This window comes from Mytilus californianus, unplaced genomic scaffold (assembly GCF_021869535.1).
Source record: "Mytilus californianus isolate M0D057914Y unplaced genomic scaffold, xbMytCali1.0.p SCAF_4, whole genome shotgun sequence".
Lineage (NCBI taxonomy): Eukaryota > Metazoa > Mollusca > Bivalvia > Mytilida > Mytilidae > Mytilus > Mytilus californianus.
The window spans coordinates 92,198,564-92,210,882 of record NW_026262690.1 but is presented as its reverse complement, the minus strand read 5'-3'; the positions used below and the strand labels follow the sequence as shown (position 1 = coordinate 92,210,882).

General features: G+C 31.8%; 1 protein-coding gene across 1 annotated transcript in view; it reads right to left on the bottom strand.

Annotated features, from left to right (window-relative positions):
• LOC127737143 (adenylate cyclase type 10-like) overlaps positions 1-12,319 on the bottom strand; it is a 52,353-nt gene that overhangs the window by 4,857 nt on the left and 35,177 nt on the right. The window contains exons 20-29 of the mRNA XM_052247675.1: positions 10,132-10,608; positions 8,993-9,101; positions 8,404-8,599; positions 7,084-7,206; positions 5,818-5,981; positions 4,140-4,287; positions 3,118-3,209; positions 2,707-2,825; positions 2,030-2,126; positions 469-584 (exon numbers count right to left, since the gene is read on the bottom strand). Of these exons, the coding sequence (XP_052103635.1) occupies positions 469-584; positions 2,030-2,126; positions 2,707-2,825; positions 3,118-3,209; positions 4,140-4,287; positions 5,818-5,981; positions 7,084-7,206; positions 8,404-8,599; positions 8,993-9,101; positions 10,132-10,608 (1,641 nt within the window). The remainder of the gene's footprint in view (positions 1-468; positions 585-2,029; positions 2,127-2,706; positions 2,826-3,117; positions 3,210-4,139; positions 4,288-5,817; positions 5,982-7,083; positions 7,207-8,403; positions 8,600-8,992; positions 9,102-10,131; positions 10,609-12,319) is intronic.

Genomic DNA, 12,319 nt, shown 5'->3' with positions numbered 1-12,319 from the left:
ACAAGATTTAAAGTACCAATACCTAGCTCATCTATCATCAGAAGTATTTACTACTCAGTAATACTACTAGAAAATGCAGTCACTGTAGGAGCCATTCCAACAACCATATCAGCATACTTTTGCTCTCATTCTGACATATTTTTTTTATACATTTATGGCAGACTAAAACACTTATGTTGACCAACTGAGTTTGAAAAGCAGTCAAGGCCAGACCATAGAACACATGCAAGACAAACATATGCCCTACAAGTAATTCATACACTTTCATGTACATACCTAACCTTACTAGTGATACTGCAAGTTTTTCAAAGAATGATACCTCCCTCTTTCCATATATTCTATAAAGAAAATTTTGACTGTGCACTTGAGCTTTCCGAATTAAACTCCAAACTGAAACATATCAGTTGGAGGTTGGCAACAACTATTGATTTCATGATGCAAGGCCTGAGTAACAGTAACAGTACTTACTCCAACTTAACATGACCTCCATGTTAATAGCATGGTACCAGGCTTGACCAACAGTGCTATATTTCTTCTTGTTATAGGATTTCATCTTCTGCATGATGTCTAGACAAGGAGTCTTCCTGGGTGTATACAATATGCAGTAATTGTAAAAATACTTATAATTCAATGTATCTGCTACCACATGTTAAGATTTATATAAAATACAAAATTTTGCAATCTGCTATCATACTTGGTTTTGATTTGTTACCTTTTTATGTGATGAGTGGTGCAGAAAGAGGAGTTACAGTAAACCTATTTTTTTCATTTTTTTCTCCTTTTTAGTCCTTTTTGGTCAAATTTGCAGCAATTTATTTTTCTGGTTTTCTAACTTTTATTCAAGAGAGGATCCAAATTTGACAAAATCATGATCATTTATATTCCAATTAAATTTCTACTGGCAAAATATAAATCCTTTGAGAAAAATTAGTTTGTTTAGAAAAATATGCATATATGACTACATTACACCTTTTCTTGAATATGTGAAGAAATGACATTCATTATGGAAATAAGGGATATTGAATGAAAGTATATGAAACAAGAGGCTCTCAAGAGCCTGAATCGCTCACCTGTATTTCAGAGGAGAAGATTTTTAAATGTTAGCAAACTTGATGAACAAATTGTGTAAAATTGTCTTTAAAGGGCAATAACTCCTTAAGGGGTCAATTGACAATTTTGGTCATATTAACTTTTTTGTAGATCTTACTTTGCTGAACATTATTGCTGCTAACAGTTTATATATATCTATAATAATATTCAATATAATAACAAAAAACTGCAAAATTTTGTTAAAACTACCAATTCGGTGGCAGCAACCCAACAATGGGTTGTTCGATTCGTCTGATAGTTTCAGGGCCTATAGATCTTGACCAATTAAACAATTTTACCCCTGTCACATTTGCTCTAAAAGATTTAGTTTTTGAGATATAAGCCAAAAACTGCATTTTACCCTTATGTTCTATTTTTAGCCATGGCGGCCATGTTTGTCAATGGATACAAACTTCGGATACAATTTATAAACGAGATACCCTAATATTGCTCTAAAAGCTTTAGTTTTTGAGATATAAGCCAAAAACTGCATTTGACCCCTATGTTCTATTTTCAGCCATGGCGGCCATGTTTGTCGATGGATCAAAACTTTGGATACAATTTATAAACTAGATACCCTAAGGAACATTTAGTTAAAGTTTTAAGGTATTTGGACCAGTTGTTTCAGAGGAAAAGATTTTTGAAATAGTTTACGACAGACGATGACGATGACAGACGACGGACGCCAAGTGATGGCATAAGCTCACATGGAGCCAAAGGGCCCCGGTGAGCTAATAACATGCTCACTTAATATCAATGAACCAGCACTTCATTTATGTCCTTCATCTTGACATTTACTACATACAGTCTATGCAAATTGGTGAAGAAAACTGATATTTTTGCAAAGTACCACATGTATTGAACCAATATTTGTGTTTTATAAAGCAATGCCATACACTAAATTAACATTAAGAAAATTAGTTCAAGCCTCCATACATACTTATCAGTAAATAGTAATGTTAAAGCCATCAGTGGATAAACAGTTCTGTTAATGTCAGTTTGTTTCATACTGTCTCCAATTTCTACTACAGCTGTACCTAGAATAAAAGAGAGAAAGTGACAGTCCTCTTCACCACAAAATTAACTGATGCATCTTTATAGATTCTGTTCTTTGTTTAATATTAAATCGATAACACTTCCAATATAAAACAAGAAACATTCTATTTTTTTTTTTTATATAGAGTTTGCAAAATTGAAATTGGATTTAGAAAAGTTAAAAATATAAGATCTCTACAGTACAATGCCCTGTATAACAAGCAATATCATTTTATAGTAGCATGATTCTAATACACTAAAATAAAACTCTGTTCATTTCAATAAAACTGACAACTGACTTGAGCAAACATTTAACATTATAGACTTCATTCTCTCCTGAGTTCCAATTTTTACATGGATTGAGGAAAATTGTATTTTGGGAATACTTGATCTTGTAAAAGGTGTTGATTTATTCTCCAAGCCTGTAGTTGATTTGTATTTGGTTGAAAACTGAATTTCTCAATCATTTTTCATGAAAATTTGACCTAAAAAAAAAAAATATGGTTGCTACTGTACATGGAAAAGTATGATCCTAAATTTTGTGACTGATACCAGACATAGTTGATGCTCATATTTTTTTACCAGAAGAAATTGCCCTTGTAATGTCTCCTTTCTGTAAGCTAGTTAAACAAATATCAGCACAGACTTCAGACATTGTCACCATATCATCTGCCTGTAATTCCTCATTTCTTGTTAAGCAACTGTAAACAAATAAATCAATATTCAAATACACATGTATTCAGGTAATAAAATTCATAAGAAGAAGAACTTTAGTGTTTAAATTTTTAATTTGTTTTGTTAGCAAAAGGCCAAAAGAGAATGTATCTATGCATTGCATTGAGCAACCTTTGCAATAGGCTAGGCAAAACTGTGGAAAAATTTACATATTTTCAGATTGATAAAACTTATTAAATCAATTATTATCAGATTTCTTTTTCTTGTATTGATATTCCAAAATTTAGATTTTAAAAACTACAAATAATAAACTATTACCTTGCCAAAAATTCTTTTTCTAGTTTATCCTTCATCTTTGGATGATTGTACTTTCCACAGAATTCAATCATTACTTTGTAAGCTCTAATTATCTAGGGAAAAAAATCAGATTATCTTGAACATTAAAACAAGAATTTGACCACGAAAGGAATGATCTAAACTACATATTTGACCATCAAATTATTTTCATGCCAATTTATTTCATACATCAGTGTTTGAGGGCATATTTTGAAGTTATTTTGGACAAATATACTCCAAGCTTCTTGCACAATCATGCAATATGTGTATACTGAACTTTCAGATATTTGAGCAATAATGCTCTAAAAAATTTCATACTTTTTCTTTTAGACTTGACTTAATTTGTGAAGATACAGATGTAATAATTATGAATAGCTTGCAACTAATGGTTCTGTTAACCTATTAATTCATTCTAAAGTTATTTAGTTAATTGTCATACTTTTCATTAAAAATTTAGTTAAATGACATTAGGGAGCAAAAGTCAAGCAATTTAAGCCATGAAAAGTCTCAACCCATCTAAGCTCATGTAATCTACTTAAAGTATTCATTATTCTTCAATTAAACTTATATATAAAACAAATCATTATTCTTCATTTATATCTACATATAAAGCAAATCATCATAATCTATAAAGTTATGGCAATTTCATGTCAATCAAATTGAAAGATGAAAATGTATGAATTCATTTCCAGAGCACCTGAGATCAACCCAGTTTTTGAGGGGTTTATGTTGATCAGTCTCTAGTTTTTTTATGTTGTGTTTTGTTTACTGTTGTTTGTCTTTTAGTCTTTTTCTTATTTTACCATGCCATTGTCAGCTTGTTTTCGACTTATGAGTTTGATATCTTATTCCTCTCTTTTTCAACCAAACTGAAATTGTACCCTTTTTTAAAATCTTTAAACATTTATGATAAAAAAATCATTTATCTATGAAAATCTGATTTTATTCATATGTATATATGGTATATAAAAATAAGATGTTTATGGAAATTAAATGACTTATACCTGATGTAAATTACTAAATCTTCCAGTAATTTTGATCATCTGTCTAAAACTATTGATTGACATCTTCCATTCTTCATTGTTTTCTTTTTCAAATTCATACAGTTCAGATAAACAATATCCTTGTTCCACAGTTTTGTCTGTTGATGGTCTGTATAAAATTATGATAATAATTAATCAGCCAAGCATAGGTTCAAAAGAAATGCCAGTACATCCAACATTCATCTATCAACCATTTTTCTTGCAAATGATTAGTTCTACAACAAGAAGTTTTTTTTAGAAAAACTGCTAGATTTTCAAATCAAAATTTCTACAGTAATATTCAGGTAAATTTAAGGTTAATTTACCTAAATCAACCAATATCCAATCATTTTCATTCCATCAAAATATTTGGTTTTACATGATATTATTTAATGCCATTTGTGCATTTTTTTTTGGTGTTAAATCTACATCAGTACGTGTCCAAAAGAAGGAATATTTTACCCCCGGTAATTGGAATAATTTCCATATTGGTGACAAGATAAATCTGATGAATGATAAAATTAAAATATTAGTCTAAATCGAGATGAATAATAAACATAATTTGAACAATTTCAAGCAGGCATAATATGACCTTTCAGTCCAAGGATGCAGGGATCTGAATTTCATTTTTCAGTAGAAACTAGATATCATTGAGATGGGATCAATCTCTGTGGGCCCTGCTTTGAATAATGTGTGGTAAAAACTGTGTATCTTTATCATTTGGACATGAGGTTGTCATCTGAAACCAAAGTTTTTGACCTTGACCTTTGACCTAAGAAGTTGTACATAAATTATGACACACCCTCTGGTGTTGGTTTATATACATATCAAGTATAAAATTTGAAATCATAACGGTTCTCAAGATATAGAGCGGACACGATCTTTACCATAGGACATGGGGTTGTCAACTGAAACCAAAGTTTTTGACCTTGACCTTTGACCTAGGAAGTTGTACATACATTATGACACACCCTCTGGTGTTGGTTAATATACATGTCAAGTATAAACTTTGAAATCATAACGGTTCTCTAGATATAGAGCAGACACAATTTGTTACGGATGGACGGACTGACAGACGGACGGACGGACGGACGGACGGACGGACGGACGGACGGACGGACAGACCGACAGACAGACAGACAGACAGACAGACAGACAGACAGACAGACAGACAGACAGACAGACAGACAGACAGACAGACAGATCACTATAGGGCGTCCACCATTCGGAGGATTCGGCGGGGCCCTAATTATATTTTGATATATAATATAGATTGAAAAAAGTGTGAAATGGACAAAATAAGAGTAACATGGTGATGGCATTTGTTTTTATGTTTTTTGTTAAATACCATTCAAACTTAAAATGATTTTAACAGCAAAGTTGAATCTGGTGAACCCCTAATATTTTCATATCATAAAAATGGAATTTTAAAGTGACAAATGCATTTATTTCAATGCTTTTTATGCACATTCTATACTTTTAAAGATCTATTTTACAAATATTTAATTGATTGTATCTCTGAAAGTATAAATGTTACAGATATATTTTTTTCAACATTATGATGCTGTTCAACAAGTTCTAAATGCATACAAACTTTCATAAAAATTCCAAATACCACTGAATTATGTATACATTCATGTAAAACATAAGAAATACATACTTTCTAGCTTTTGTAGAAATTCTAAGAAATTTTAGAAACACCCACAAGATATAATATCGAGCATGAGTATTACAGTATCCCTCTGGTTCTGCTATCTTTAACAATTTAGCAGCATGTCTTGTATATAGCAAGGCGTCTTCTTTTTCTCCAGATACATACAATGCCTACAACGAACAACAAACTATATTATATCACAAAAATAATACACAGAATATTTGGGGCATGACTTTTGTAAATGAAGTTAACCACCGTATGTGAGCCACACCGGATATTGGTACCAGCTGAAGCAGAGAAAGGTTGTAAAATGCAAGCTGTCGTACAGATCAATAATAAGTTGCTGTACACTATCAAAACTTTGTCTCTGTGATTTACATAACTTTTAAAGAAAGTTATGCTCTTGTGTATTTATAGTGGGTCATAATTCAATAATAGGAAAAAATATCTAATCTTTACAAGTATTAAAACGGCTTTTTTTATATGAAGTAATTGATGCTTCTTTTCTCCGGTACTAGATGGTAGTTTTTTATCTCCAGTTTTAATTTACGCTGATGTCTAACATTCCTAAATGATTTTGAGAACAGGTTGCTTCCCAACATATCATTTTACAAATCTTAAGACACATGCAATAAATACAAATGCATACAAAAATAGGAATTCTTACCTGTGATTACAAAATTTTACAACCTCTCTCCACTTCATTTGTACCAATATCCAGTGTCATTCCAAAACGATGTTAATATTAATTTGAAATCACCTTTTAAAATTAACAAATGAAGTTATAAAGGATAATTTTCCCTGTTTAAATTTGAATTTCCACTTAGTAGAACTGATACTCCCACTACTTCTAGACAAAACAAAAATGGAGCACAACATCACACTAAAAATTGGGCATGAAAAGAACTTTAACTTGACAGGAAGAAAAGCAGATATATTTGTCAGTTATGCAATAAGCAGCAAAATAACAACTTTGGTAAATACCAAATACATCTTTAAATTTAAATTACAGTGATTAAACTGGTCATATGATGATATCAAATAAAAAAGAATCACATCTATGTTTGCAGCCAAACAATCCTTAATCTTAATTCTAAATGTAGATGGCATGGTAGCAAAGCAGAAAATACAAATTTCAAGGTCTTTGGTTTGACCCAGCTGGAACATTGCATAAATATATACCAAAAAGGTATAATCTGCATAAGAGGTTTGAGAGAATAAAAGATAGCATGGCCTTCTGTTAAACAAGTTAAAAAAATAACATGGCTATACCTTTCCAGTAAGCCTTGCAAGCTTAGCATACAAAACATACAAATCCTCATCTTCTTCATCTTTTTTCTCTTTATCTATCATCTCGTTAATGACTTCTTCTGCATCTTCTAATTTCATCATTGCCTGAAACAAAATGCAATATTTCTACATCATTGTTTTTATTTCCAGTTCATATTTCTTAAATGAGTTCACAAAAGGGAAAAATTTTAGATTCACAAGATAGACAAACAGAGAATATTTTGCCAACTTATGCTCCCTGAACTGGACATTAATTTTCATTTCAAAGGTTCAAAATAATAGTATGCTTAGAGGGACAAATGAAGCATGTGGTGGATAGTTGTCTCATTGGCAATCATACCACATCTTTTTATTTCATATGTACAATTACCAATTTTTTTCACTAGTACATGTATAAATTGTGAGAATACATATTTAAAATAAAAGATACCTTGATCTTTGACAAATTAACCCAAGATCAATAGACTTTATTCCCTCTACTACATCTTTCATCTGTACAAGTTTTGCTTCATTTCAATTGATCGAGAGAAACTCAATTTACCATCCAGAAACTGTTTTCCTAAATTTTTTTACATTTTTTAGTAATAGTGATCTTGATCTTTGACCTATTGACCTCAAGTTTTGATAATCAGACTTCTTCCCCTTCTCTTTATTTTCCATCTGTATAAGTTGCAATTCAAATAACAGAGGAAACCGCAAGCTGCTATCCAAAACCATTTTTCCAAACATTTTCTATTGTTAGCAAGTGATCTTTATCTTTGACCTATTGACCTCTAAAATCATGAGACTTATTTCCCTTCCCCTTTATATCTTGTCTGTATAAGATTCATTCGAATCAAACAAAAGAAACTTAAAGTACCACACAGAATCAATTTTCTATTTTTAGTTAAGTGACCTTGACCTTTCTCTTATCCCCAAAATCAATAGGCTTTTTCACTTCCTTACATGTTCAATCTGAATTAGTCACTCCAATCAACATACCATTCAGAAACCATTTTTTTCAATTTTTTCTATTTGTACATGTATTAACAGTCACCTTAACTTTTGACCTACTGACCCTAAATCAACAAGCTACATCCCTTCCCAATTCTGCTACCTGTGTAAATTTAATTCAAATCAAGGGAAACTCAAGTTTTCATCTGGAAACCATTTGTTTCAGACACATAGACAGAAGGACAGAGGAGCAGATGGCAGGATGGACAGAAGTGCAAACAAACCGAGCAATTTGTATGATGCTCCTGAAAATCTTTTTGAGGAACATAAAAAGGTGTAAACCAGAACTTATATATTACTTATATTTACATTTGAGGTTTGTTTCATGACAATAGATGCAGCAGCTTCCTCAACCAATATATCTATTATGTTCATGTAATTTTGAGTTGCCTTCCTGTGGTGATAAATCTGGCTATAAATTGGCATCAAACCTTCACAGGCTTCATCTAGTGTCCTCTCTGATTTTATTGACTTCATCAATGTGGGAAGGAGCCCACTAACATCCCTACAACAACAGAATAAGTTTTTAAACATATTCAATGATTTTTATCCTAATATACAGATAGAGGAATATAACAATTTATTATTCTGCCAAAAACTTGTACGACGATAAAAAAAAGACCTTTCCAATGAAAAACACCTTTACCCAAATTAACTTGAAGGGCAATTAAATTTTTCTTCTTTTCAATCATAGGCCAAAGAAAAGCACTAGTTCATTAATTTGAACCAAATAACCTACTGGTATACATAACTATTACTTAAACTATTGTAGTCTGTCAATATCAATCTAATATGTGAAAGCATGGCAGCAGTTGTATTGGAAGTCAAAGAATTACAAATATAAAATCATAAATTAAAAAGAAATATTTAGCAAATGTTTATATTAAGTAAAACTCACTGTATCTGAATACCTTTCCTCCGGCCCCTTACTCTCATATAAGATTCAGCATCAGCTATAGCTATATCTTCCACTCTATTAGAACTTCTCCTTCTACTGTGATTTCTATCTGCAAGTAAATTAATTCACAAATATGTATGAATGGAAGTGCTCAGGTACTAAATCAAGCATTACGTTTCTCATTGGATCTTATTGAAAACTCATTGCAAAACAATGAAGATAACATTAATTAATTGATTTCCTGGATTTTCTTCATCAGGAATAGTCTCATAACCAAAAATTTGAATGCCAAGGATACTAACTTATTTTTTGCGAGTGATTTATTTTCTGGACTTTCGCGAGTAAAAAAATAATGCGAATATTAAAAATAGGATCTTTCCTTATTTAACTACATCAAGTAGTCTGAAAATCGCGAAATTAAATCGTTGCCTAGTGGATTAGAATGGGCCAAAAGCGAAATTAAGTATCCGCGAAAATAAGTTGTTGTACAGTATATAGATACTTGAGGAGACTTTCTTATGTCAACTTTGCTTGAGGAAGTTGGAACCTGAAATCTTTGAAAAAAATTGAATTTATCTTGACAGAAAATTTAAGAACTGTGTTTTATAAATCACTTCAGTGGCAAAACACTAGCTTCTGCGCTAATGATACCCTTGGGGGCTAACACTCAACCAACAGTGGTTTCTACCCAGTGCTAAAAGGAAATAACTGTAAAGTAAATGCACAGTGTATAATCTCTGCATAAACTTCATAAATAACATGAACAAACTATAACAAGGGATATATGTGTATTTTTTAGTACTAATATCAAATTTGCCCTTCTCATACAGATTGATTAACAATAACAAACGGTTTGTATAGAAACCAATGTGTCCACAGATTAGCTATGCCATTTGATAAAAACCACCATAAGTAAGGTGTTTTTGACTACAATCTTAATTAATTACATTTGGTGGTTCTCACTGGGCATTCTGGTTTCCCCAATCCATAAAAAAAACTGGGCGCCATGATATAGTCATGCGTGCTGAAAGTTGTGTAAGCACCAACAATCTATAGTTATCAATCAACAAAAATAGCCACAAAACATTGTGTGGTTTTAGAAAAATAAATTGAAGATGACACTCTTAATATCCTCCTACCTTTTTCCTCTTGGTTAAACTTTGGAGGAGGTCTCTCCAACATATGATATGGAATATCCTTCCTAATCTGATCAGCCTTTTTCTCTAGATAATTTGCAGCACTACCATGCAAGGTCTTTCTCTGACTTTCCATTAGTATCTTGTAGCATGTCTCCATCAGTATCAAATTAGTAAACTTCATCAGGTTACAAAGACTTTTATCTATGTGTTCATCATCTCGTGGACAGTAACATTCCATTATATCATATTCCTCGTCGTCTTTTGAGAATTTGTTATAGAGAGGATTGTGCAAGTTTGCACATTCAAATATTCCTGTTTTTCTGAGAACTTTGAAAGATTTTCTAGCTTTGATTCTGTTGACATTAGGTAGAATGCTCTCTATCATATCTCGAGGGAAGGTCTCACCCAGCACTGAGGCACATTTGACAATCAACTGTTCTGTGGCTCTCATTGAATCTATCTTTGCAGTAATTAGATCTACAATTCATAAGTTTCCAATCAAAATAAGGCAAAAAATAAATACCGGTAGGTGTGTTTCACATCACCCAAACCACCCACATCTGTTGGCTCCAAAAAAAAAATTATATTTTTGGGGTGTGATCAGAAAAAGTTCTCTTCTAGGATCATCTATTTTTTTCTTTTCGCCTTAAAAATTTCTGAGTAGAACACCAATCACACTTTGCCCAGCAGGCTATACAATATTTTCAGGTAAAGTGAACCCTTATTGGCCATAAAAAAAAAGTCACATCATAATGAACAACATTTAAAGTTGATCAGTGATGTGACTAAAACTTCATGGTAATTACCATAACCCAATACATGTACTTTAACCTGATACAGGATGTATGGACACACAGACCAGAAAACATTATGCCTTGTTCTATAGTAGACAGGGCATAAAACAAGTTATTTCAATATGAATGAAAATATCAAACTATTACCGGCAGCAGGTCCTTCTTTATTGAACACCCTTATAGCAGGAGAAAATTGCCTTGTAAAATAGATGACTTGTGTGCCCTACATGAAATATAAAATAACATTTCCGTCAACTCTCCATTTTCACCAATACTATGGGCTGAGCAGCCATTACACAGTAAACAAACAACAAATGGTCCAGAATCATTGCAATTCCACTATACTGAACTGTTTCACCTAACTCATTTTGCAATTTTTAAGAGTATCCTGCAACAGTAATCCTTCAACTACTGTGGATTCATTTATTTTTGTGGGTATCAATTTTCGGGGATAGAGAAAAAAAGACGTTTCGTGGTATATGTAAATTCGTGGATTGCTGATTACAACAAAAAAAAATCAGATTCGTAATTCGTGGATTTCTTTTTGATTTAGATTATATAACCTCCTTGGTTTGATCAATAATAAAACAAACAAAAAAAAAAGAATTCATTGAAAAAGTTTTGAATTGTCAAAGTCCTCGCTTGGTCATTCTAGGTTAAAGTGTTCATTGAAAACTTCTATTACAATAATGGACAGAGACAACTAATTATTTGTTTGTTTTACAATTTATAAATTCTTGTCGGAATTTTATAAGGCATTCAAAACTCTATGATTGAAAGCCCATTTCCCTAATCACGATATAATAAACAGTCATATAAGTAAAAGGTGTGAAAATAAATGTTCCTGTCATCAACAGTATTACCTACGGGCAATATCCCCGTACTTAATCCTATCGATTTTTAATCACCAGTAAACCAAACTATGACACGGTAATTAACACCTTGCAGTTATTTTCCATGGACAGTTTTAATCAATTTTAAAAAGTAAATTATCACTGATATTCATATTTATTATTAATTTAATCAAAATACTTGTATCTTCGTTCAAATAAAAACATGTGTTATGTTACAATGTTTATCGCTAGTCAACACTATACTAGAACTGCATAACATAAGCGCAAATAAACATTCCGACTCCATACACATATCTCGGGATTATTCTTCGTTGAATTCTTAAATTCGTGGTTCGCTGTGACCCACGAAACCCACGAAAATTGGTATACCACGAATAAAAATGAATCCACAGTACATCAAAGTATTTAGATGTAAATTGGGATTTGGATTTTAAATGACTTTTAAACTTCTGTTGAAAAAGCAAAAATGTCCATAAGTTAAAGCACAAATGTCCTAATAATTGTAGCCCAAATGTCCATTAAAAAAATACTTGTAGCCCA